Source organism: Gasterosteus aculeatus, chromosome 18, assembly GCF_964276395.1.
Source record: "Gasterosteus aculeatus chromosome 18, fGasAcu3.hap1.1, whole genome shotgun sequence".
Classification (NCBI taxonomy): domain Eukaryota; kingdom Metazoa; phylum Chordata; class Actinopteri; order Perciformes; family Gasterosteidae; genus Gasterosteus; species Gasterosteus aculeatus.
The window spans coordinates 7,065,642-7,090,810 of record NC_135706.1 but is presented as its reverse complement, the minus strand read 5'-3'; the positions used below and the strand labels follow the sequence as shown (position 1 = coordinate 7,090,810).

At 41.0% G+C, this 25,169-nt stretch overlaps 4 protein-coding genes across 9 annotated transcripts; 1 reads left to right on the top strand and 3 right to left on the bottom strand.

Moving 5' to 3' along the window:
- Positions 1-41: 41 nt before the first annotated feature.
- On the bottom strand, positions 42-3,190 carry scg5 (secretogranin V). The gene is made up of 6 exons (XM_040160019.2): positions 2,881-3,190; positions 2,271-2,496; positions 1,506-1,655; positions 1,286-1,398; positions 960-1,013; positions 42-853 (listed from the first exon to the last, which is right to left on the bottom strand). The coding sequence occupies exons 2-6, from the start codon at positions 2,494-2,496 to the stop codon at positions 713-715; spliced, it is 684 nt and encodes a 227-aa protein (XP_040015953.1). The 5' UTR covers positions 2,881-3,190; the 3' UTR covers positions 42-712.
- Positions 3,191-3,462: 272 nt separating this feature from the next.
- Positions 3,463-6,025, bottom strand: LOC120807705 (rho GTPase-activating protein 11A). Of its 2 annotated transcripts, none has more exons than XM_040160016.2 (8): positions 5,690-6,025; positions 5,508-5,604; positions 5,100-5,356; positions 4,601-4,752; positions 4,415-4,516; positions 4,161-4,331; positions 3,951-4,038; positions 3,463-3,794 (listed from the first exon to the last, which is right to left on the bottom strand). In XM_040160016.2, exons 1-8 carry the CDS (start codon positions 5,863-5,865, stop codon positions 3,674-3,676), a joined length of 1,164 nt encoding a protein of 387 aa, XP_040015950.1. In that variant the 5' UTR covers positions 5,866-6,025; the 3' UTR covers positions 3,463-3,673. The 2 variants fall into 2 exon arrangements, with proteins under 2 accessions (XP_040015950.1, XP_040015951.1); XM_040160017.2 differs by having other exon boundaries at positions 3,951-4,017; positions 5,690-5,970.
- Positions 6,026-6,821: 796 nt separating this feature from the next.
- Positions 6,822-10,991, bottom strand: actc1a (actin alpha cardiac muscle 1a). The gene is made up of 8 exons (XM_040160937.2): positions 10,751-10,991; positions 9,154-9,307; positions 8,914-9,042; positions 8,616-8,811; positions 8,352-8,513; positions 7,764-7,955; positions 7,187-7,368; positions 6,822-7,098 (listed from the first exon to the last, which is right to left on the bottom strand). The coding sequence occupies exons 2-8, from the start codon at positions 9,280-9,282 to the stop codon at positions 6,955-6,957; spliced, it is 1,134 nt and encodes a 377-aa protein (XP_040016871.1). The 5' UTR covers positions 9,283-9,307; positions 10,751-10,991; the 3' UTR covers positions 6,822-6,954.
- A 4,356-nt stretch (positions 10,992-15,347) lies between these two features.
- On the top strand, positions 15,348-21,736 carry LOC120808225 (adenylate kinase 7). Of its 5 annotated transcripts, none has more exons than XM_078093053.1 (19): positions 15,348-15,586; positions 15,687-15,845; positions 16,310-16,424; positions 16,513-16,607; positions 16,686-16,796; positions 16,932-17,015; positions 17,126-17,214; positions 17,306-17,396; positions 17,534-17,611; positions 17,695-17,844; positions 18,019-18,147; positions 18,304-18,409; positions 18,680-18,808; positions 18,906-18,971; positions 19,060-19,257; positions 19,858-20,075; positions 20,210-20,365; positions 20,462-20,527; positions 21,628-21,736. In XM_078093053.1, exons 1-18 carry the CDS (start codon positions 15,503-15,505, stop codon positions 20,495-20,497), a joined length of 2,094 nt encoding a protein of 697 aa, XP_077949179.1. In that variant the 5' UTR covers positions 15,348-15,502; the 3' UTR covers positions 20,498-20,527; positions 21,628-21,736. The 5 variants fall into 5 exon arrangements, with proteins under 5 accessions (XP_077949179.1, XP_077949178.1, XP_040016868.2 ...); XM_078093052.1 differs by having other exon boundaries at positions 20,207-20,365; XM_040160934.2 differs by lacking the exon at positions 21,628-21,736 and having other exon boundaries at positions 20,462-20,637.
- The last annotated feature ends 3,433 nt before the right edge of the window (positions 21,737-25,169 follow it).

The window sequence follows — 25,169 nt, the reverse complement described above, 5'->3', positions numbered from 1 at the left end:
CCCCCGCCCCGGAAAACAAACAAAAAAAACATTGAAAATCGTTTCCAATGCAGATAAATAGTTTATTTGACTTCACACAGCAAAACCAACACAAACATGTTTGGGTAAGATGAAACTCTAGGGTATTATAAGATAAGAGCTAATAATTGACATGCAACAGTGATATAGTTCACAAAGCTGCTACTGTTTAGAATTACCATAACCAAACAGGATTTGTATTAAACCGTTGATTCTGAAGACACAAATGTGATTATATCAAGACATACAAACACTTAACTTCCAAAACTTCAGTGAACAAATTTACTTCTGTATTGTCGGATAATGACGACTTTCTCTTTCAACATTCCTCCAAATCAAAATATCTTTATACGTGCTTTTATAATACAGTTGTAGATGTACTGACAGTCCTGACTTAAAGAGATTACACACACATTTTAGCATTTGGGGTTATAGATTTGAATCTCCTGCATGTGACCATTCCATAAAAAATGGGTAGGTATACGTGAACTGAGAAATGCTCTTCAGGCACATGCTGTCCCTAATTAATAAACAAGATATGGGCTAATTAATGAGACCATAATACCATAAAAAGTGCATATCTTTAATCTGCAATCTATTTCATATTTTATAGTACAAATCCATTGCCAAATTGCTTAAATATGTAACTTATCTGACAGTATGCTTTTAACATTAGAGTGAGTGGTGCAGGAGTTTAGGTTGTAGATTTGCTGACAGCAGAAGGTTGGTGGGCAGCAGTTGGTGGGTCTTCCTCTTGTTCCTCAGAGAAGTGAGGAACTGATTTTTTGGCGACCACATTTTCAAGCCTCTGGCCCATCAGATACGGGTTGACACTCTGCAGGGAGGCCAGAAAATACATTTCCAAGGATGAGATTTCAGTACCGGTGATGTTATCTTTTCAGACACAATCCTTTAAAGGAAGAAGACGACAAACACGGTACCCTTTTTCTTCTTCTCTGTCCTCCCTTCAGTTTTTGGTACAAAAGCTCTTTGTTCTGGAAGAAAACACAGATATTAAATTATGCATCCTTTGTTTTACAGCCAGTCATTTTGTTCCTAAATTACTGTCATCGAATTGTTGTTGAGATGTTCTCTTTATCTCTGCTTTATATATTTTATACAATTGCAGTTTGTGGCTGTTGTTTACACCAAACAAGCAATTATGGAAGTGGGCAGGAGTATTTTTCCCCCATTCAATTGATTTGTGATGAAAAAGGTAAATAAATAAAAGTTAGAAATAAGTGACACTCCACAGTAGAATTCTCACCCATTTCGCGAGTGCTGGGTAATCGTGCTCTGGGTCAAAAAGATGCTGATGTTTCTGAAACTCTCTGCTGAACTCGGCTGTGTCCGGAGCATTTTCCAAACACCCATCTGCTGCTGTGATGAGGTGCAAAAGAATACATTAAAAATCCAATAAAAAGCAGATGGCAACATTTATTCAATGTTATGTTGATACTCAAAGAGCTTTGCACAAGAGCGTCTACCTGTCATTCCCAGGGGACACGGGTTTGGAGGGTCGGGGTACCCGTGATCATCACTGACGTCTTTGGGGACGTTGTCGCCTGTCAGCTCGGCAACAATGTTGGGAATGTTGCCGAAAGGGCCGAGGTGCTGCAGCCCCTCGTGAGCACCGCCTTGTGGAGGAAGACGTGCATTACAACCAACACAAAAACAGCAGCAACCTCACCAGCACCTATATTTTTCAAATTCTATTTTGAGAATAGAATGATTGTCTCAGTCATTTTTAATCAGATTATGAATAAAAATTCTCTGGTTTGCCTTCATTAAATTTATAATTGTTGTTCATGAATAATCATGAGTAGAAAACTGAATATCTTTTGGCGGTGTATTCATAAAAACATAAATTTGACATTATATTTTGTTGTCTTTGTGATTACATAATACAACAGTATGTAACCAAAAAAGTAAATACAGAATGAAGGCAGATGATACATAGGGACAAATGCAGAGAATGGTTCCTTACAACCATCAAAACAGTTGGTGCTATTTTATTCATTTTAATCAGAATACGGAGGATTGCGTAACAGAAAAACACAATTTGTAAAGAATTAAGAAAAATTACATCTGACAACTAGAATATATAATAAAATGAAGTTACAGTTTATAAACTCACAAGTACTTGCACCCTCTCACCTGCCCACATTCAGCCTAACCTTGTCCCAGGTTTCACCTAGTTTGACTAAACATGCAAGATACTTTGGACTATTTACGATATGCAGCCAACATACCCTGGATGCTCTGAGGCCCGACTATGTTGGTGGCCTGATGTGCAGGATACTCCACCCTCGGCCGGGCAATGCCCAGCTGCTCCATGACCCCGTGCAGGAGTCGCTGGATGTCGGCCTCGGACACCTGGTCCGCCGTGCGGGGGCTGCGGGCTGGAGCCCGGCCCACCTGCAGGCACAGGAGGAAGCCGAGCAGCGATAACCGTGCCGCGGAGCCGAGAAGTGCCATCTGCCGAGGAAAAACACACAAGGCCAGCGCACAAAAGATGGACAGCAGCCGTGAGCAAACACGGCTGGATTTTGTCTGCAGGTCACATGACATCCCGTTCATATAACATTGCCTATTATATGGAAATGGTGCTTGTATTTTATTTATTCGTTGTGTCTGTTGTGGTTAATATAAACCATAAAAGGCTGTAACTTGCCAACAAATTGAATAAATACATGGTGCTACAGTGTAAACAGAACCAGGGCCGATGTAAATAGACTAATTAACATCCATAATATGTATATAATACAGGAAAATCTCTATTTAGATATAAGCTGCACCGGTTTATATACGTTATTGTTTATATAAAACATCAGAAAGGAATTCCGATCCATATGTTCTTACCGTGTCCTCGATGATGTCGGCACCTGCGTACTGCGCGAGACCGCTGTCAAGCTGGATAGAAAGACGTTTATTTCGGTTTCCAGAATAAGAGTTTGCGTCACAAAAAAGGATAGGTGGATTCCGGAATTGTCTTTGACATTTGTGAAGACGACCTTTTGAAATCAAGTTGATTCAGCATGAGTACAGAATGCGTTCTTGTTTGTCCAAGATACGGGGCCTAAACCTGTTACAGCGCACTATTTTTTGTGCTGCACTTTATTTTGAAGGAAAAGCACTCCTACCACACGGCCATCCTAAATGGCCATTATGCAACCTAGCAGGAGGATGCAATCCTCATTTCACGGTTCAGATGGAGTTGCTAAGAAACAAAAAAGCCTCTGTTCCCATTGGCTGAAACATTATGGCCATCATTTGCACGGGGTACACAAAGGCAATTGTTGCTTTAAACACTCCACTGATATGTACTTATATTGCATCTTCAATATAGATGTGACTTTTGGATATTTGGTTGGCATTAAAGACTAGTCACATCACCAATTAACAGCTGTAATAAAATGTATTGTATGCACACGTAAAAGAGAAAAGTTGTAAAAAACGTTTATTCCCTTGATATGAAATTGTAGCCAAAGGGCATCTGTGCAACAGTAAAAAAAACAAATGCATACATTTAATAAAATGTTAAAATAAATTAAAACACACTGAACAGTTCAGAGACACCAAATAAATAGAAACGGATCCAGCAGATGCAAGAAGCTAAAAAGCTGCAGTAATGTCAATTTCTTATTAAAAATAATTATAGTGAAATGCGTCTCCTCCAAGGTGTGAGCTGACGTTTTCCAACACCAGTGAACAGAGGAGAACCGCCTGCATTCTGTCCACTGGTGAACCTCAGGAAATTACCCAAACAGAGATCTCTGAAAACAATAAGGGAGACAAACGTAATAAAACATCAGATTCATGTTCATTGAAAATCATCAACGGTCTTATATTGTACAGTTACGCTCGATCTTACTAATTATGAGAAAGGACTTCCCTTGGTTTTTTATTTTATTTTATTTTTTTAAATGTACCTTGCTGGTCTTTGTGGGGTCTCGCATGCCTCTTCGCCAACCGGGTTGTGACTCTCCAACAAGGCTGCTGCAGGACGGAAACCTTCTTCTACAAACATTTTGGATATAAATCCCATTTGGTTCAAACGTTTAAAAAAAAAAAAAAAAAAAAAAAAAAAAAAAAAAAGGTACATGCATTGCAGCTGATTTCATTCTTCACACATGGTTTACCTGCACACGGCACGCAGGTTCTGAACAGCAGGACGTTGGGGAAAGTCTCCAGGCCGAGGCTTCTCCTGAGCGGTACTCTGTCTGCTGAGGTGGACTCTGGACTCCCCTCAGAGGCTGGAGGCCTGTCCTTTGTCCTTTGAACCCAGGGCATCGTCTTCGCAGACCACGCCACTGCGGGTATTTGAGCAAATGTGGTGTTCGGAAAAGGCTAATGACGTTCGCGTTCCATTTCTCATTAATGCCTAGCGTTATACCTTTCAAACCGTGTCTTTTTCTGTGACATCTTTTTGCATCTTTCAGAGGATGGAAGTTAATCAGAAAATCCATGCTGTCCATAACCGTTTTAGGAATGACACCTACAGAGTGAGAAGATCGGAAAAGTCTCTTCCAGCTCCCCCATTTAAAAGAATGCAGCAGGACTGAAAAATGATTTGATTTACCAAATAAATGAGGGCTTTCAATAAAGGTACGCAAGACGAGAACTCGGAGTTCAAGACGCATTTCAGACATCTCTGCCTTGTTGGGGGGCGGTAAAAGACACGGCGCGAACACTGTGGCTATATTGGAACTGGTCATTAAGTTTTCAGAGCATCTGAAACATACGTCAAGGGAATAAGAGGGAAAAACACATGTTATTCAAATCATCTGTAGATCACTTCCCCATTGTGGAATCCTGTCTGCGGAACAATATCAAGCAGTTTCAGATAATCCTGTCAACGGAACGAGGAGAAAAAGTATTAGGCCCATTATGTTAAGTGAATAAGTGTTTCATCACTACATAGCAGTGTGTGAGCGGTCCCAAAATCTATTTAACAGCTTCAACTAATTCCATTGGTGATAATGTAGCCCGGGTCCCTAATGTTGACTATAATTTACTTCACTGTGCCCCAAACACCGTCTATCCGGGCTCAACTTCCCAACAAGGGTTTTCTCTCAAACCTCTGGGAGACCTTGAAGAGGAAGTCCAACAGGTAATGCAGACAGGAGGCGTTTCTAGCAGGCAGCAAACATGACAGCAGCTGGAGGGCTGAGGTCCGGTCCTGTGGGCTGGGCAGCGCCTGGGCTTTGAGCAGAGCTGCGTGGAGCTCCGAGGGGAACAGGGGCTCCGGCAGCTCCCTGCAAAACTGTTTGATGAGCGTCGAGACGTCGGAGGGGAAGGGTGCGGTCAGACAACCCTCTCCTCTATTCAGCTTGGCCTGCAACACACAAGAGCAAAAACATTTAGTGAGACACAGTAAAGCCATAACCGATGGGAAACCGATCGGCGCCTGCTCAAACCACCGTTGGGGGACCATTTTCTGGAGCAGAATCTAACGTAAATACAAGTTCGAAAGGCTAAAATCTTACCCTAAGGGCCTTAATGCGAGGAAGGGAGCCTGGTTTTCTGAATAGGCCAACAGTCCCAGCACGCTCCAGTAGAAATGTACAAGCATTCACCAAAAAGCTGAGACAAAACAATAAAAACAAAATAATTAATCCAGGGAGCAGACTTCCCAGTTTTAGTTGCTTATTCTGCTACTTCTACTCACCAGGGCACCAGGCCAAACTCAGGAATGTATTGGCGATGTAAATTCTCCAGAGGAACACCAAAGACCTTTGTACCAGTGATTTGCAATCTCTCCTTTTTTTTCCCTAAGCCCTTTACATAAATCCCATATGTAACCTGGAGGTGAAACCGGATCACATTACTGTCTGTAACCTTCATGTTGAAATATCCAACAGCCTTTGGCTAAAACCTCTCAATCTCCTCTCACTTGGTAAAATCTCTGGTGAATGAAGGAGGTCGGCCTTATTATGCTCATCCATATCACCTGTGGGTCAGGTGACAAGGGAGGAAAGGCAAGGTGTTGTGTTCAGGACACATGGGGAAAGTGGTAGATGTGAGCTTTCATTTTCAGATTGACTTTCACTTCACCTTAAATTTGGCTGTGATTGTGATTTCATATATATTCTGATTATTCACATCACAATTTTTTTTGTGATCACGGTTTGGTCGAAATATATACAAATATAAACATTACGGCCCCCGCTGTCTTATGTGAACTCAAAAGTGAGATTATATCCATACCAAGATTAGGAAAAAAAGTATTAAAGGTTCTATTGAGACAACTTGATGTATGTGACAGGGTCGTCGTGGTGCAGGGGTTAGAGAAGGTGTGCTGGAAGCACAAGGTTGGTGGTTTGAGTCCAGGCTGCCCCATGTTCCATGACTAAGTGTACCTGAGCATGACACCTAACCCCTAATTGCTCCCCTGGCAAAAATGTAAAAAAGTCATGGATTTAAAGTGTAATGTAAGTCGCTTTGGATAAAAGCCTCTGCTAAATGACCTGTAATGTAATATGAAGGGGAAGATGTTTATTTATCATTTCAGCTGATTGAACTAAATCACCTGCGGCGATAATATTTTCCTTTATGCAGTATTTTAGATAGTAAAAGTAAGTTATTTAATTTAACCAAAAAAAAGAAAATACTATGGAAAGCAGATACAAATATAAGGCGTTTAAGAAGCAGTTATGCTCTGCCGATGAATCCATTTCGGAGTCGGGAAGAGTTAAAATGATCAAATAAAACCGGACATGCTTACTCGACAGACATATTGATCTTAATTGCTCATAGACCTGCTCGGTACCTGTATGTTAACATTACAACACACCACACTGTTACTGTTAAAAGCAACTATTTTTATTACAACAAAACATGTATATACAGCAAAAGGCAGAGTAGAAATACAAATATGGACGGAGAGCTGGAGTGGTCTGTGTGGGTTTTTTTCTTTCGGTGCTAGTTGGACATTTAGAAGCACTTCCTGTGCACAATGGAGGGGCCAGCCTCATCGTACTCCTGCTTGCTGATCCACATCTGCTGGAAGGTGGACAGGGAGGCCAAGATGGAGCCGCCAATCCAAACGGAGTATTTCCTCTCAGGGGGCGCGATGATCTGCGGGGAGGAGCAGAAGTAAAGGTTGGTACGATGCGCCATGTTAAACTTCCAGTCCTGAGGGTCATTACCGGTCGATGGGGCTCACCTTGATCTTCATGGTGCTGGGGGCCAGGGCGGTGATCTCCTTCTGCATACGGTCAGCGATACCAGGGTACATGGTGGTTCCACCAGACAGCACATTGTTGGCGTACAGGTCCTTACGGATGTCAATGTCACACTTCATGATGCTGTTGTATGCAGTCTCGTGGATACCAGCAGACTCCATGCCTGCACAGGGGAGAGCAGAGGGAAGAGGGTTCATATGGCAGACAGGATATGGGTGCCAAGACATAGACAGAAATAATATAAATTAATATTATTATTAAGAATGACAGTATACAGTACCTTTAAAAATATAGATATATATTCTATTACTTAGAAAAAAACTTTTTCACATAATTTAGAATTCATAAGCAATAGCATAATAAACATTTAGATTGAAAATGTTTACAGTGTGAAAATTCAGTTTCTTGTTTAAAAATATTCTGTTTTAACATCAAGCTGAAATAGTTGCCTATAATTATCGTGTCTTTCTGAGTCAGTAGACGCCCTTGACTGCACACACGTAATCACATACATGACGGTGTTCTCTGTGCGTGGGTGTTGGAGGGCAGCTGACTCACCGATGAAGGAGGGCTGGAACAGGGTCTCGGGGCAGCGGAAACGCTCGTTGCCGATGGTGATGACCTGACCGTCGGGCAGCTCGTAGCTCTTTTCCAGGGAGGAGGAGGAGGCGGCGGTGGCCATCTCGTTCTCAAAGTCCAGGGCAACGTAGCAGAGCTTCTCCTTGATGTCACGCACAATCTCACGCTCAGCTGGAGGGAGGATGTTCATCACAGTTTAGTCAGTTAACGTCACCTGTCAACATCATTAACCGACCGACTACGTGCACCAACACGGCGACATAAACCACAAACAGCTTTCAGTGTTTACTCCTCAAGCCAGGAGCTCAGTAAAATGGAAGAAGTCCGAAATCAGTGTTTTGCTTGGAAAATAAAAAGGCTGTTTTGCATCATTGTGTTCATGAGTTAGGTTTCCTTCTGATCATATCTCCAGTATCATGATCTCTTAGTTAGATTTGTGTAGGCTTATCTCATTTAATTGGATAGTGCAATTACTCACTACTATAATAACCGAATACACAAATCTAAATAAACCTCTAATAATTTCACACATATTTCGCTTCGAGTCGGTTGTTGTGTCCCTCTTACCAGTGGTGACGAAGGAGTAGCCACGTTCGGTCAGGATCTTCATCAGGTAGTCTGTCAGGTCGCGACCTGCCAGGTCTAGACGCATGATGGCGTGGGGCAGAGCATAACCTTCATAGATGGGCACGTTGTGGGTCACACCATCACCGGAGTCCAGCACAATACCTGTGTGACAGAAAAAGCAGCAGTTTGTCAAAAGAAAACACCTAAAGAGTGTGTTTGCAATGTTGCACAATCAAAGAGTGTCAGCCCGCGGCAGGGACTCACCGGTGGTACGTCCAGAGGCGTACAGCGACAGCACGGCCTGAATAGCCACATACATGGCCGGGACGTTGAAGGTCTCAAACATGATCTGGGTCATCTTCTCCCTGTTGGCCTTGGGGTTGAGGGGTGCCTCGGTCAGCAGGGTGGGATGCTCCTCAGGGGCCACACGGAGCTCGTTGTAGAAGGTGTGGTGCCAGATCTGTAAAAACAGGAACACGGGGGAATATGTCAGGGGTAGGATTGACTCCCGAGTAGGCTCCAATCAGCAATATACAGACACACGTTAAGGTATTTCCTTTACCTTCTCCATGTCGTCCCAGTTGGTGATGATGCCGTGCTCGATGGGATACTTCAAAGTCAGGATACCTCGCTTGCTCTGGGCCTCGTCTCCCACATAGCTGTCCTTCTGACCCATACCCACCATCACACCCTGGTAACGCAAGGCAAACATAACTCAGAAAAGCACACTTACAGACTCTCTGGAATTAACCTGTAGAAATGTTCATCCGTCACAATCCTGTTGGGCCTTGTGGATTCCTACCTGGTGACGCGGGCGTCCAACAATGGAAGGGAAGACGGCACGGGGAGCATCATCACCGGCAAACCCAGCCTTGACCAGGCCAGAGCCGTTGTCGCACACCAGGGCGGTGGTCTCGTCGTCGTCACACATGTTTGGTCTTTTTTGTTTTAGCCTTCTGCAAGAGACAGAGGATGGAAACACAGACTACAGCTTAGTTTGTGACATCGTCTCAATCAAGGTGCAAGGGCCCTAACGTAAATCAAGGGGGCTTCATTGAGGAAACAATACAATTTAAATGTGTAGCATGTCCATTCAAAAAAAAGAAAAGCAGGCAGTCCTGAGAAACAATGCAGCACTATGTCAAGTATCAAGACACGTCTGAGTGCTCTAATCTCCTGTCTGAGTCTCACAGCTGCCTGAATACCCATAACGGGACGTGGCCTCCTGCCCCCCCCAACACTCTCAGGTCTATTTTCAACCTCAGGACTCTTGTCACCCTCCTCTGCCCCCACAACCCGTCCCCTGTATCTCATCGTTAAGTAGGGGCCAGTTAACAGCTGAGGCAATGTGTCTTTTGACAAGAAGCAGGAGGAGGACAGAGTCTCAGCTGCCGCCACACAGGAGCCTTCTCTTTTGGAGCCGGACCATGTGCCCCGATCCCTCAAGGATCTCTGGACGCAGCCCGCATCCCCACTGCATCCCGCATCTGCCCTCCCCATACATGGCTTCCCTTATCCGAATCTACATCAGCACGCTCAATTTAAATAGCTGATATTACATTCTGTTGACAGTTTTGAAATCGGCGTCTGCACTGCGGATGATGCCTAGGAAAAAGTGAAAATACATGAAAAATCATACATTAACTGACTCTTAAATTCCTCCTCCAAAGGTGTTCAACAAAAAGTCAAATTAGTCATCCAATGTTGTTGAATGCTTTATAAACCGTTCCAAATCAAGGCCATTTATGGCAGATATGACTTTGGTTCTTCCTCCATGAGAGCTTAAGAAAAGCAATCTATCTCTGAATTTAAATCAACATCCTTTCACCATTATTACACAACTTGCAACTTGCAGGTCTTGTCATTCTAGTACAACATTCAAAAACGTGGATTTAATTGAGCAACATTATTTATAGAGCCATTGCTATTCTGTAATTTCCATAATGTGCCGTACTATGCATTTAAGTAGCTTTTATTAATGAGGGAAAAAAATACTTTGATATTATAGTATTATAGATTTTAACCTCAGAGGGTTTTTAAACCTGCAACAATTTATTTAGTAACAGAAAAGTGTTTCAAGATTGGTTGTATCTACGTTGAGTCAGAGCTCAATAGCCTCTGCACAGCAAGTATCCCATCACAGCCTCCTCAGAGACTTTCCTGGTTCCCTGTTCCATTACTCTGTAAACTGTTCACCACCAATTGTTTCTCTTTCTTTTCAATTATTTTTCAGTTCCTATGCTCCATCCCAACCTTTGACCACAGAATTCTTTTTTTTAAACAGTAAAAGAAAACGCTATGGTTTGGCAGTAAACAGATAAAGCTGCCGCAGCATCAACTCATCCTCTTTTGTTCTTATGGTGAAAAGAAAAATGCAACAAGACTGAAAAGGGACTCACCAAGTTATGACCACAAGGCTGGAGTTTCCACTGGGACAAAGAGCTGAGGGACTCAAAGTGGTCCTTAAATATGTCCCAGCGTCCTCAGGCTGGGGGGCCTGTGGGCGGGATCAGTAGTTCACACAAGCCCAAATTAAGTGATGCTTAGCAAAATGTGGGGAGATGTTGCCTTGGAGATGAAAGTCAGTGGACAGAAGGAAGAACTAGTACCAGTTACCAGACGATTTTTGCCTGGATGGACCTAGTAGACAAGCAAACGTATATGGTTTGCATGCTTAGTTTTAGTTTAGTTGTCAAATTATTTATGTTGATTCTCAGAATGAATTAATGCCCTTTAAATTGAATCTGCTGGGAGGTTTGGACACTGAATCCCCTGAATATGTGATATCAACAACGTGATCAGCGTATTACTCCCATTCATGCTTTGTCCAGCTTCCCCCCAGGTCTCCCAGGGAGTGTTTATATGACGCAGGCCAAGCGGGGCGCTGGGGATGTTAATCTGAGAGTTTGTCTGGGCACTCTGGTTGTGGAGCCGTTCAATGGGAACCTGCCAGGGACAGTTTGCCAGTGTCGGTTCATCGTGTTGGGTGGGGGGGCAGAAAAACATGCCAGACAGCTGAGAGGCAATATTGTAAGAGGGGGGGGGACTCCAGCGGGCGGCAGATCGCTAGGACGGCCTGTGCGCGGAGCGACGAGAGGTGATTCTGTCCTGTGATTGGCTCCAGTGTCTCCTTTTAGGGAAATGGAGTGTAACAGTTGGTGGTGGCTGCGTGTTGCCACAGACTGCGGCCAAAGCTCTAGCTCCTTATTAGTCACCTCGCACTGCCCCCACATTGCTCCCCCATGCTGGAGCCCTATCAGGCCACTGTGAGTGCATTAAGAATGTAAATACCCCCCCACTACCATCAGCAGGTTGAGCTATTCTGTCTGTCTCCATGTGCTGTAATGTAGCTCAGAGCGAAACGCTGATCACCTACTTGTCTATTTCTATTTCAAGCGTTTACCTACACGAAAGCTACTCTCACATTGTGTATCTTTGCCAACTGATAACTGCTCGTAAAGTTTTGGGTGGATTTCTTAATGAGTTTATTGTCAATTTATTGTCTTGTAAGGGTTCAAGGAAAAAAACGAACGGCCCAATGAATTGATGTTCAGATAATCAGTTTTTTTATAGATAAAGAAAAGCAGCACACTGTCCCAGTCGAGAAGTTGGAACTAGAGAACATTATCACAATACCTGCAAACTATAATAATATTCTGTTTATTGACTATCTATAAATCAACTAATCCTCTTAGCTCTACAATGGACTACGTCATTCGGAAATATAGAAGAGCAGAATTAAACAGTGAAACCAAAGAAATAAAGATATGATTGACCTGCTGTTAAAGTTAAGGCATTCCATGAATCAAGTGTTGTACCAGACTATAAAAGCACATTTAAAATTTGTTCCAAAACAAGAGTAAATCTGGAGTAGTAGCATCCTACCCATCACCTTCTGACGCCCGGCGTTGTTGCCCGGCGTTGAACTATGAAGCTCCTCTACGGTCGCAGTCAAACCGCAGCTTTCCTTGGATTCCCGAAGAATTATTAAAAAAACAAAGAAAACCATGAACAGAAAAGGGCAAGCTTAATTTGTTAGTGTGTGTTTATATGATTCTTAATATAGTTGATTGATTGAGTTTGTATTTACATACGCTACACAGAAAGTAAATTACACTTATTACTGGAATACATGGTTAAAGAAGTGTTTGTTTGGAGCCGACTCTCTTGTTCAGTGCACAAATGCTTCACATTGTTGGGCAAAATGTAGGAGTCAGAGACGTCCCGTTGGATGAAGCCAGTGCTGTGTTTTGTCAACAGCTCCCTTCAAGTCAAGGAAGCACTTTTTGGCAGAGTCCTGTCTGTGTCACCAGGTCTTTATCAGGATAAAGCAGATTGGTCCTAAATGGGTCGTGGTTTTGAGGGGCATTCGTCCTTATACGGGCATGTAGGAAGCACAGAGTTTGTCTGACAGCTGCCCCTTCTGCACTTCACCCCCCTGCCTCTTCCAACACACACATACACCTCAGCAGCTGTTAGCAACAACTGCTTTTTTAACAGTCAAGCCCTGCTGAACAGTTGTTGCTGTTAGTATTGAGGATGCACTGTTACGACGCACACTTTTATAGAAATGGATAAAGAAGATGAGCACAGTAAAACCACTCTGGTGATTTTTGTTTCACACATTCTGCAAAGATGACACCTGTTGCAATGGAAGTTTTTGAATGAAAAACAAATAATTTGACCACCAGGTCAGAATTGTAGAATCTGCTGAAAACAAGTTGATTACTTTCAGTTAACTTTCTGTTCTAATTTCAAGACTAGAAAAAAAAGGTCACTAAAAACGCATTTAAATTACCAATAATAGTAATCTTACTCTGTTTTGTACAGCTTTGTAACGCACAAGGAATCCTATTAACTTTGTCGCAGCAGGGTAATACGTTTCAGTAAACAGCCTCAGACAATAAACATGCACTCATCCTAATGTGTGACATGCCTGCAGTAAGCAGCTGCTGGCTCAGCGGTGTTTGACGAGCTGTTGACACGATAATCAGAGTGATCACATGAGCGGCTATTTTTTAACGGCAAATGACAGAACAGAATCATAAATATGAACTTTTTTAAAGTTAAAGAATATTGTGTGTGAGCCCTCAATTTATTTCAATGTTGCTCTATAAATCCGCAAATTGCAGCTGATCTGGAAAAACCCTGAAAATCTTGCAGTTAATGAAAAAGAAAAAATGACTCTTCAACCATAATGTGATGCATCTCTGATAGGGAAATGCTTATATATACCTTATATATACTTATGTGTATCTGTCCTTGTCTGCTCTGATGCAGGTTAAAGTAGGAAGGGTTTTTTAGAATTGACTCTAGCTAGGTTTTATATCATAAACACATATGCAGCAATACAGCAAACCAGTCTCAAAGGGCTTAAAGTTTCTGGCAGATAAATGAGGTGAAATGAGGTCTGCATCAAGCATGATCATAATGACCTATAGCAATTCCCCACCGCTCTTAAGATCTAAAGAAAGAGGGAAAATTCACAGGCCACAGGTGATCTGAACGAGCCTACAATCCACTCTTGGGAATTGTGACAATTAGTTCAAATGGTAGAGAAATTACAGCAAGTATCAAAAAAGGCTAAAACAAGCCTAAAAATATAGCATATAGTATAGCATAGTATAGTAAAGCCTTTAAATAACAAGGACCGACGTAATTTTCTATTCACTCAAAAACAACATCAAGTACTTCTAACAGTTTCTCCGTCAGTTCTATAAAAGTACGGTGTGCTTTTAAAGTTACCATATCAGCATGTCCTTGTCATGCTCAATGATATGATAAACATTCCCACAAGTGTGTGAGTATCTGGGCTTGAGTGGGCAGCTAAATGGGGAGATGCATGCGGTCTTTAAATAGTAAAATTAGAGGAATACCATCAGTCCAGAATGTAACTATGTATATTTACACAAGAGAAACTGTTGAGTATTTTCATGTTATGCTCTGTTAGGCTAATATGTTTCATTAGATTGCTTTAATTACTATACCTTGTAGAGTAGGCTATTCAACCAACCAATAGATTGTTGTGTATTGTATGTATTGGAAGTCTCAGCTATCTAGCAATATAAAAAGTAACTCTGTAACACAGCGTAAAAAGTGGTACAACACGGTTAATAACAGATATGTAATGTTTAGATCCACTGAGTCATATAGCTTCTCTTTAAAAACTGTGTTATCAACAGCTACACGGCGAGACAGTGATTCCTTCTGTGTCTTATCATTATATCAATGCAACAACGGCACGGTGAGACTAAAATTCACCATGGGGCATCAATGGACAACTATCTTACACATGTACAAAAATAAATGTTATGTTGTGAGAATTAGGTGAAAGTGGCACAGGGGTAGAGAGGGAGCGCTGGGAACCACAAGGTTGACGGTTTGAGCCCCGGCTGCTCCCTGTCCCATGACAAAGTCTCCTTGAGCAAGACACTTAATTGCTCCCCAGGCAAAAATGTAAATAGCTATGGGTTAAAAATGTAATGTAAGTCGCTGTAAAAGCGTCAGCTAAATGACCTGTAATGTAATGTAATCATTTGTAGTCATCATCATGATCAGAATTGAGATGATTTATCCGGTTTGTTTGGACCCACTATGTTATAATCAGTGACGTGCAGTCAGGGTAGGCAAGGCACTACCTACCCTTAAAACATAAAAATGTTCATTAAATAATTTTATTTAATAAACTTCTATATGCATTTTACTGTTTATTCTTATAATTATTTATGCAAATGTGTATGTTATTCCAATTGTCTGGACGTTACGCATAATTAAATACAAAGAAATGGTAGACTTAGCGGTGCTTTTACGTGAAAACCCCCATGCTGTTTTCATCAACACGTACGGCGAAAATCACAACTCTGTTGTGCGTTGCACGTAAATAGGTTACGCAAGAAATCGTCTACGACGTTTTCAGCTGGGCTGGAACGTGGAGTACGTGAGGTCACGTGTCAACATGTCAACATTACGCATTCTCAGCGCAGCATTTCATTGGACGACCCTTAGCAACGGAAGAGAGTCCATAGAAACGGAGCCCGGAGAGCAAAAGTCACAACTGATGTTAGCTGGTTAAACGATTTCGTTTATAGGAGCGTTAAGCCATTTTTGAGTAACAACGTCAAACCTCACCACACAAAGCATTACGCATTAAAATGGGGGATAAAAAGCGACATACTCTCCCCAAACGTATTTTTATCAACGACGTCGACAGATATTCTTCCATGCACATCGCTAAGGTAACGCTAGTGAAGCTAACGTTAGCTAGCGATAATCAAGTAGCTGCCCGCTTGTCATCCACTAGTTTTGTTACCGTGTGTATTCTGACCGTGTCAACAGTTTTTATCCACTTCACGCGCGGGTGGAGAAGACTCTGAAGAAGAGGAAGCCGACACCGTAGAAAGTTCGAGGCGAGGCGAAGCTGCTTTTCAAATAGTGGGAACTGTGTCTCCTTCCAGCAAAGAAGGCGATGGCGACTTTCTGCTTGAAAAGTACACGGTGAGTTATGATTGAAATGACAAGGAAGGTTAACAATCTTCACTGTGTCTCCAGCCATGTGGTGCACATTGCTGCCGGGCAGCAGGTTGCTCAAGAAGCATTATACATATTTGTAGGTACATGTAAATGATTTGGGATACTGTCATAATTGTTTGCCACAACAAAAGCACATGTTGTAGGCCACTTGTTAGCATCAACATCTACTCCACGGATGTCTTTAATGCAAAGCATATCATATTGTAGCCTGTAATGTGATCAATTGCTATAGATTAAACTACCACATAGTAAAAACTGGCTCCTTATATACTCTGAAGAAATGAACTGTCAACAAGGCTTTGATAATAATCATCTAATGTTATAAGATTATGTTTTGGAGTCCTATAATGACTATGTAAAGTATGTCTATTACTAGGCAATGTGAATGACAGACCATTTATAATTGGACATCTCATCTTTTTGGCTAGTCATCAACACGAGGCGAGCTTCTTGAGCGCCTGCTGGAGTGTGACGTGGTGGTGTACAACATCTCAGAGAGTGCAACACAACAACCGGTTGAAGAAGCAACATGGGCAATCACAGGTAATGGAAGAATTGGGCTTATTATCCAATGGGCTGACTTTGCTGTTTCCTTTTTCTTTCTTGTGCTCTTTTCTGTCTTTGACCACAGCCCTCAGTGCCGAGATGGAGAACTTCAAGTCTCGAAAAATGTTCATCTTAGTCTCAAGTGTGATGACCTGGGCCATGACCAAGGCACAGAATCCGGTGAGCTTGTAGGAAGACATTTCCAAACTTGCCCTATGAATACATCACAAACATTTAAACTATAATGTTTGTCTTCAGGAAGAATCGGGTGTTCTGCTTACAGAGGAACAGTTCAGAAGAAGAAGGCCACATCCCAATTTTAGAAAACACAATAACGTGGAGAAAGTTGTGCTGGAACTAGCTCGAGGTGTATGTACACGTTATAGATGAAAGGTTCAACAAAAATCATGTTAGCATTTTACTTTCTGAACCAGGAAATGTATTAAGCAATAGAAAAGAAAAATGAAAAAAAGAGTTGAATTCTGTGTGATGTTTATCTTTCAGAAAAAGTCCAAGCTTGTTGGATATGTTGTAGGTAGTGGACTTCAGTATGGAAAGGGAGAGAACCTCTTTAACTACTTTTTCAAGGTAGGTATGAATGTGTTATGTAATAACTCAGTATAGTGCATATCTTTGTATTTACTTATATCCAAATTTGCAATATGATCTTCTGGAAAAATGCTTTTGTGTTTTCGCAGGAGTCTTGGTTGATGCAGTTTCCAAAAGTTCCTCTCTTTGGAAAGGGCACAAATCATATCCCCACGATTCACGTCAATGATCTCGCAGGGTGATTTTTATTTCTCTACATCTACATATATACTGTGGCTATTCATCTTAATGTAGGAAAAACAAAAGGCTGAATTGTGTTTATTTTTCAGAGTGATCCAAAACATCGTTGAACTCAAGCCAAAGTCCAGGTACATCCTTGCTGTTGATGACTCCAAGAACACTTTAGAGGATATTGTAAAGGTAACCTTAATGATAACACCAATGCAGCAATACACCCCGGACCCAGTATTCATTAAATATTATGGTACCTAGTATAAGCTTAGTACTGCTTTGTCAACTGAAAATCGCAATAAATCTTATTCTCTTCAACCCATCAGGTCATAAGCGATACACTTGGGTCTGGAAAAATTAACAAATTACCTCAGCAGGATGCCATTGCCATGAAGGCTTTTACGGTAAAGTGTGAAATGTTTATTGTAATTTAAAAAGAATAAGAATCTAGTCTGGATTATGTCATCATGTTCAAATCCCATGTCAGCCAGGCGAATTGGAATACCTCAATATCAACCTCCGCCTGGATGCTTTCATTATCAAAGACTCCTTCAGTCTCCACTGGACGTCTGAAGCTGGGATGGTTGAAAACATGGCAAGCATTGTTGAGGAGTACAAAGACACCAGGCAGCTTCTTGTGAGTGTTATCTAGAGATAACATGATGACATACAGTGTGGCCAGATTCAATGTGTCAGTCTACTAATCCAAAATCTTACCATACTTACTTGATGGGGTATTTGGGTGTAAAAGCTATTTTAATCCTAGATAAAAGTTGCAATGATTTCCTCTTTTTCCATTTTATTGTCACAGCCAATCAGAATATGCCTGGCTGGACCTCCAGCGGTGGGTAAAAGCACTATTGCCGAGAAGCTGTGCAGTCATTACAAAATACACCACATCAAGATCAAAGAGGTCATTGAGGAAAATCTCACACAGCTGGTCAGTGGAATAAAAGCATTGCTTCTGTCTACCATGCAGATTACATGTTAATCTCACTGCTTTGAGGAAATATACTCCCTCTTCTGTGTCTCTTGTAGACTCTACTACCACAAATATATTTGTTCATTTTTTTGTGTTTCTTGTTCTATGCTGCAGAAGGAGATAGTGAATGGATCGGACCCTGATGTGTTCAGTGAAGAGGTAGCTACTGCTGCACAGAAACAACTGGAACAAATTAACAAAAGCATGGAAATAGATGAAGGTTAGTTGGAGAATCCCATCCCAAAATATGAGTGACATGGTTTGGTTTATGGATGTTAAAAGTTGAACAAAAGTTGTCTGGATGTCTGACAACTGCAGCTTTTGGATTAATTGAAACTTGTATGCTAAAACTGTTACTAAGCTTGAGATAGATACATGTAACGTAGAGGGTTGTGCTCATCTGGCTGAGACCTTTGCATTCGGGTTGTCGCCCGATAGAGAGTCTTTTAGTTGATCACTTTAGGTTTAAACAATTGTTTTGGTCCATTAGGTCGACTGTCTGACCATCTAGTTTTTGACATTTTGAAAGAAAAGCTGAATTCCCAGCCATGCAGGAACCAAGGATTTGTTCTTGATGGCTTTCCCAGGTCTTATGAGCAGGCAAGGCTGATTTTCTCCGGTATGTTTGATTCATTCATTCCTTTAATTACAATATTAATGTTTATAAATATTGATAACACTAATACAAATGCTGCTTTTTGTTATTTATTATGCAGATGAGGACACAGAGGACCAGGATTTGATTCCCAAAAAACCTGTGCACAACACGGAGATTACTCCAGGTTGTTGATGTACTCAATCAAACCCCAAACTTTCTTCACCAATATTACAAAGCATTCTTTTTCTAATTAAGTGTTTCCTGTTTTGCAGAGCATGTTTTTGTCCTCGATGCAACAGATGATTTTCTGACAAAGAGAGCTCTGGGACTTCCACAGAGTGTTGCAGATGAAATGCGTTACACCCAAGAGGAATTTGTCCCTCGCTTGACGAGATACAGGCAACTGAGTACAGCGGAGGAAACCCTGCCGGACTACTTTGATGAGCAGGAGATTCACCCACAACATATTGGTATACTCGCTTTAAAAGACACATACTTCCTATTATTCCATCAGGAGAATAATGACCTTAAATGTAAACAAATGTTGTTTTTTTCCCTTAAGATGCAACTGAAGGGGAACTTTTCAGTATTTTTATAGCTTGAGAATTTATTGAAATATAATGAATCACATCTCCTGTAAACACATTCGCTTAATTTCTCAAAGAACATTCTACTTCATGGTTAATGAAGAAACTGAGTTCATGCGTACAACATTTAGGGGAAATACATTTATTCTCGTTGTGGTACAGTTGGATTAGATGACTCTTATGTTTGTGCAGTTAAAAGATCTTTTGTAAACTCATTGTATATTTATTACTCATCTCATTCTCATCTCATCTCCCTCGTGTTAAGAAACAGAGTGACCAAACTGTGGATATTTCCTATAATCTTTCCCCCATTCCATCATCTGACATACTAAGAAAGAATTCTAATAAAATGTTGTGCGATGAATCAATCTAATTGTGTAACCTTGTGGTAAGAGACTTATTCTGCAGAGAGGCTTCTAGGTTACCAACTTACTTCCCAATGGTTCCGTTTCATTCCACTAAGTGTGTCTTGTCCCTCCCCAGAGGTCACCACAGACGATTCAGAATACACAGGTGTTATGCAGAAGATCATTGAGATTGTGGGGATTCCCAAAAACTATGGCCCGAGTGCAGAGGAGCTGGAAGAGGAGGACCGGAAGAGAGACGAGGAGAGGAAGCAGAAGGAGACCGAGGAGGCTGCCGACAGGAAACGTAGGAATGAAGCTGCAATGGCTGAGATGGCGGCTCAGTATAAGGAGTGGGTAAGTGTTGTATGAGGCATTCATAGATGGTAGGGATTGGTTACCAGGCCGCAATGGGCCCTGTGCAGTGTACCAGAACGTAATGACTTCTAAATAGCTTCAGCCGATTAAAGTATCTCATTCCTCATCAGCAGAGGAACTTGTCCGAGGTGGAGCGTCAGGAGCACGAGCTGCTGGAAGCTCACTCTCTTCCTCTGAGGAACTATCTGATGAAGTACGTGATGCCCCCGCTCTCTGAAGCCATGTTAGACTGCTCCAAGATCAAACCAGAGGAACCCGTCGAATTTCTGGTATTTACAGCGAAGTTGTCATATTGAGCGTCTTTTTCTTCTGTTAGATATTGAGTGGATTGATGCAGCAGCTGATAAGTCGTTTTGTTTTCGCAGGCTGAACATCTACTCAGAAACAACCAACAACCATAATTCATAAGGCATTGATCACAGCAGCAGTAGGTTGGTCTTTCCTTTTAAAATCATTAACAAATGCTTGTGTTTCTCACCTATCTATTCAATATCAATTCTGTGGTTTAAGAGTAGTGTTTTTCATTTTTCCTTTAAGCATTAAGCAGAAATTGTCATTTTAAATCAAATTAAAAGGTAGATAATTTAGTTGATGTTATTAGATAGATTTCTTGTAAAAGGTCAGAGGTCAAGTGCTCCATTGGAAGGCCCACGCCTATATATATATATATATATATATATATATATATATATATATATATATATATATATACAGTATATATACATACATATAGACATATTGATTTTTCTTAAATAAGATGTATATCAAGAAAGGATCTGGAAAGAAGCTGAAAAGTATTGTGTTCTTCACATTTGGGATATGAAAACTAAACAATGAATTACTTGACTATGAAATATGTGTGCATAACAGTCACTATTGCAGAACAAAATCCATTATAATCATCTGATAATACAAATTAGATTTAAAGTATGCTGATGTGTTGAACTAAAACTGTGATTCAACATTGTACACAAGCTCATAGAGTAATAAAATGCATTGCTCTCTGTTGATCTTTTGTGATATTGTATAAATATACGCATTCATAACACACTTCTAACACTAAAAAGGACAATTGCAATGTAAATTACACTAATGTTTCTCCTGGCTCAGTGCTTATTAAGAAGGTCTATTGCTAAGCCAGGTTTCCATCTGTCCTCCAGTCATTTTAAACAGCCTCCATCTGGTCTATGACTCAGCTCCCACTCCGACCAAGCGCTTACTGGAAGAAGCGTGCTGACTGGTTGTAATCCAGCAGACAAACCCAACACTTTTTGTGAAAAAATCTAAACATGTTAAACTAGTTCCTTAAAAATACATTAGATAAAAAGCATTGTCATTCTTGTAGTTCTTTCTCATTTACATTACTGCATGAAAACATGCTGACTCATGCTACGTATACTGTTAGCATTCTGCTTTTGCTCACGAAAAAGTCACAATTAACAAAACAACGCTCGCCTCCAATACGTTCTGTTCAGGCAATAATCAAAATGTATTTCTTGTTTGTTATGTAAATTATTAAACTTTCATTTAGGCTACAAGTCTGCGTTTTCAACACGAGGTGGCGCAGGAATGCTTTCTAAGGACTTCAGAGAGTCCCTCAAAGAGAGACAGTGCCTCTTTTCCAGTGTTTAAATCTCTGTGTAAGTCCTTCTGTTTCTCCCAATTTAACCTAAAGACGATGGAGTCTTAGGTTTTGGTGGTGGAAAGGGCCTTTGTTCTAAAATAAAAGGAGAACGTTTTGCTCTACTTGTTTTAGAGGTCAATCTGGAGTCTCTATTTGTGTTGTTGTTCCTTCACAGAGCCCATGGAATCCGGCAGCTAATTAGAAGACGTTTTTAAGCTCGATCATCTGGAAACTCAATCGTTAAAGAAGTCCTTTAACAAAAATGTAAATGGAAAGTATGGCATTTAAAGCTTTAAAAGCAAAACTATGTCATTGTTTTTGTACAGTAACTTTTCTGAACTTCAAAACTATAGTAGTAGCTAAAACTAAATTAAAACTAAATATGTAACCACTCATTTGCTGTGGCATAAGTGAGAGAAAACGTGTATGGTGTTTCATTTTGGTAATTGAAGTGTAAGAAAGGGTTATTTTGTCAATATCAAAACATGTATGGCCTTCTTCTTTTTACATTAACTTTTACAAAAACGATTTCATACTTAATTGAATGAGTTAATGGTTTTCCTCTGACAATATACACAACAACCACTGCACTTCTGAAATAGGCCATTTTTTGGAGGACTACTCTCTTTCTGATGCAAAGAAAATAAAAGACATACAAAAAGCTAAAAATGACTAGGGAGTAAAATACTAGAACAGAAGGTCGTTCAGCCAAAAAAAAGTGTTGCTGGTGACAGCAGCAGAGGCACACTGTCTCGCTTGATGAATTCAGGCCGACATCCCCTGCAGGAAGCAGGTCCAGCACTGTCACTAACATTTAATTTCCTATTTATGGGGAGAAATGACGATATGTTCTGCCAAACACCCACAGTTCCCATAATTCATGTCTTCAATGTGTCGTTCAGTTCACACATAGTCAGCCAGGCCGTTCCTTGTTTCAGTGCTTTACTGCTATGAAAAGTGCATATCATTCTCCCTAATTACTGTCATTTTTGATCTCGATGCACTCAAGCGAGTTAAGTCCCTTTGAAGTTTCATCCTCACGCTGTAAAATAGTTTGGAAGAAAATAAAAGAATTCATTGTAAATAGCTGAAGCTGTGTTTGCTCTCAGGTCCTTTTTGGAAAACATGAGTCATCATCCCAGATGGTCCAGCTGCCTCCTGTTGTAGTGAGACTTCTCACAGGCTGCAAAGCATGCTGGGAAAAGACACCGTGAAAAGGCTAAAAACTGAGTCGTGCTCCTTGTGTACCGGTTTCCTTATTGTTGCATTTACTAATAGGATAGTTAATAAAAAACACTCAAAGTTCAAACGCCCACAGTGGTCACTGTCCAATGGAAAACCTGCCGTAGTGAGTTAGTGAGGACGTTCACCTGAACCAGCAGAGATGAAAGGTCTCATTCTGTGGTGCAGGGCGTCGGCTCAATCAGCTCAAAAATGCATAAAATTCCTCATGGGTAGAGAGTCCTCCATCGTCTTTTGATGTTTTTCTGCAAAGATTCTGATGAATCTCAAGTACTGTCATCGGTGGGCGGGTGTATGCTTCTGTGTGTACCTGTGTGTACCTCATCCTCCACCTACAGCAGAGACGGTTTGAATGGGTTTGTTTAAATATGTTTTTAACATAAGCCCATGGTGCCAAAAGGTCTGTGTCTGTGTGTGTGTGTGTGTGTGTGTGTGTGTGTGTGTGTGTGTGTGTGTGTGTCCGTCTGGTAGGGTTTGTGCTTTTGTGTGAGATCATTACATGAGTGGTAGAGGTTATTGTGACCTAACCCTAAAACAACATGGCTTACTGAGACCACCTCAGACCTCCCTCTGACACACAAACACACACAGCAAAAAATGGAAATAGCATCTACCACCACCGTGGTGGTCAACCTAACATCTGCTAGTGCTTGAAAAGACTAGAAGAGGACCACACATACACCTACACACACAATATGCCATAGACGTATGTGGAAAGGGAAGTGTAGTGAACCATCTCACTGTTTCTATTGATGCACACACACACACACACACACACACACAGGATTGCAGAAGTGGTTCTGCATCTATTGTCATATAATAATTCATTCAGATCCCATGTGTTGGCCATATTGACCTGCTGTAATGTACCTCAAACCAGAGCACAGCCAAACGTTCATGCACACTTTTTACCAAGCTGCGTTTAACAGCAGTGTTTGCTTTTGCTGGTTAATAAAACAGCCTGAAGAAAGTCAGAGTGTGTGTGTGTGTGTGTGTGTGTGTGTGTGTGTGTGTATGTGTGTGTGTGTGTATATGGCTTTATATACATACATGTTTCACCATGTATGCAAGTCAGTCACCCACCTGCGTGCATACGGCCTGTCCGTAGTTGTTTCAAAGGACAACATGCTGTGTCCGAGCGTTGTTGTTAGGGAAGAGGCAGATTTTGCAGCATCAAGTGCATTAAAATGTGTCTTTGAACTTCATCTCATTCTCATCTCATCTACTTCAGTTCATTGAACTGCTCAGAGAAGGAAACTTTAAGATGCAAAACAAAAGCTGGGAATGAAAAGCTGGAGGTGTGGTTAGAAAAAGGGGAGCTTAGCTGACCTCTAGTTGTTGCTCGTCCCTGCTGCAGGTTAGCGGCTTGAAGCTACATTAGCTGCTACGCTCATGATACACTAGAATCTTTCAACGGTAACAATCTAGGATAAATACGTAGACTGAAATACACTGCTTTTTTTCATTCCCACAGCCAGAAAAGGACACAAGAACAAGACTAATAAGACTAATTCTTAATAAGAAGGCATACATACCACAGAATGTAGTTTGTATACCATCTACAGTATGTATCTCCTCTGATGATGATCTTATTGTTTGGATACAAATAAATTATAGATCATGGTTCCATTAAAATTTCATCAACAAAACGTCCTCTTAAACTTGTATTTTAAATTGTACTTCAGTGCATTAACTCTAGTGAGTCAGTGGTATCCTGCACATTTAGTTGAAATTATTTTTTCTCTCACGGTTATAATTAGACTTGTTGAGAACACACAACTAACACATACCAGGCTTTGTTCTGCAATGAAGTATTTTTCTACATTTGGCATATGTGCTCCAGCTGTTCAATCTGGCACTTTTGGGTCGGCGTGCGTCAGTATTGCGCTACATGCTAATGATTTTGTTATTATTTACCGTAAAAGTACCAGGGACCAAAGAGCTCTGACACCCTTTTACTTGACTCTGTTAAATAAAATGCAATGCATCAATGCGAGTATCATAAATGAATGACATCGAGGTGTTGTTGTTTATTTGCAAGCCAAGTTTTGTTGAAATAAACATGAATTTGATTTAATAAAGGCATAAAAATGTAATTCAGATGTTTCAGAAAACTATATTTAATGAACATTTTGTAAACAGAGCAGCACAAAACAACTGCATGCCCGTGCATATACATGACCTTTTTTTTGTGTGTTAGCCAGTTA

What these genes read in the sequence shown, in the direction of transcription:
- actc1a (XM_040160937.2), bottom strand. Translation starts at nt 9,282, where the DNA reads ATGTGTGACGACGACGAGACCACCGCCCTGGTGTGCGACAACGGCTCT. An exon ending in CTACTCCTTCGTCACCACTG is followed by an intron (nt 7,956 to 8,351) that starts GTAAGAGGGACA and finishes TCCTCCCTCCAG; the next exon opens with CTGAGCGTGAGATTGTGCGT. An exon ending in GTTCCAGCCCTCCTTCATCG is followed by an intron (nt 7,369 to 7,763) that starts GTGAGTCAGCTG and finishes TCCCCTGTGCAG; the next exon opens with GCATGGAGTCTGCTGGTATC.
- scg5 (XM_040160019.2), bottom strand. Translation starts at nt 2,496, where the DNA reads ATGGCACTTCTCGGCTCCGCGGCACGGTTATCGCTGCTCGGCTTCCTC. An exon ending in CGGGCCTCAGAGCATCCAGG is followed by an intron (nt 1,656 to 2,270) that starts GTATGTTGGCTG and finishes TTCCTCCACAAG; the next exon opens with GCGGTGCTCACGAGGGGCTG. An exon ending in GACAGAGAAGAAGAAAAAGG is followed by an intron (nt 854 to 959) that starts GTACCGTGTTTG and finishes GCCTCCCTGCAG; the next exon opens with AGTGTCAACCCGTATCTGAT.
- LOC120807705 (XM_040160016.2), bottom strand. Translation starts at nt 5,865, where the DNA reads ATGAAGGTTACAGACAGTAATGTGATCCGGTTTCACCTCCAGGTTACA. An exon ending in CTCTTCAAGGTCTCCCAGAG is followed by an intron (nt 4,753 to 5,099) that starts GTTTGAGAGAAA and finishes CGTATGTTTCAG; the next exon opens with ATGCTCTGAAAACTTAATGA. An exon ending in ACCCCACAAAGACCAGCAAG is followed by an intron (nt 3,795 to 3,950) that starts GTACATTTAAAA and finishes TATTGTTTTCAG; the next exon opens with AGATCTCTGTTTGGGTAATT.
- LOC120808225 (XM_078093052.1), top strand. Translation starts at nt 15,503, where the DNA reads ATGGGGGATAAAAAGCGACATACTCTCCCCAAACGTATTTTTATCAAC. An exon ending in TGACCAAGGCACAGAATCCG is followed by an intron (nt 16,608 to 16,685) that starts GTGAGCTTGTAG and finishes GTTTGTCTTCAG; the next exon opens with GAAGAATCGGGTGTTCTGCT. An exon ending in AGGAAAATCTCACACAGCTG is followed by an intron (nt 18,148 to 18,303) that starts GTCAGTGGAATA and finishes TCTATGCTGCAG; the next exon opens with AAGGAGATAGTGAATGGATC.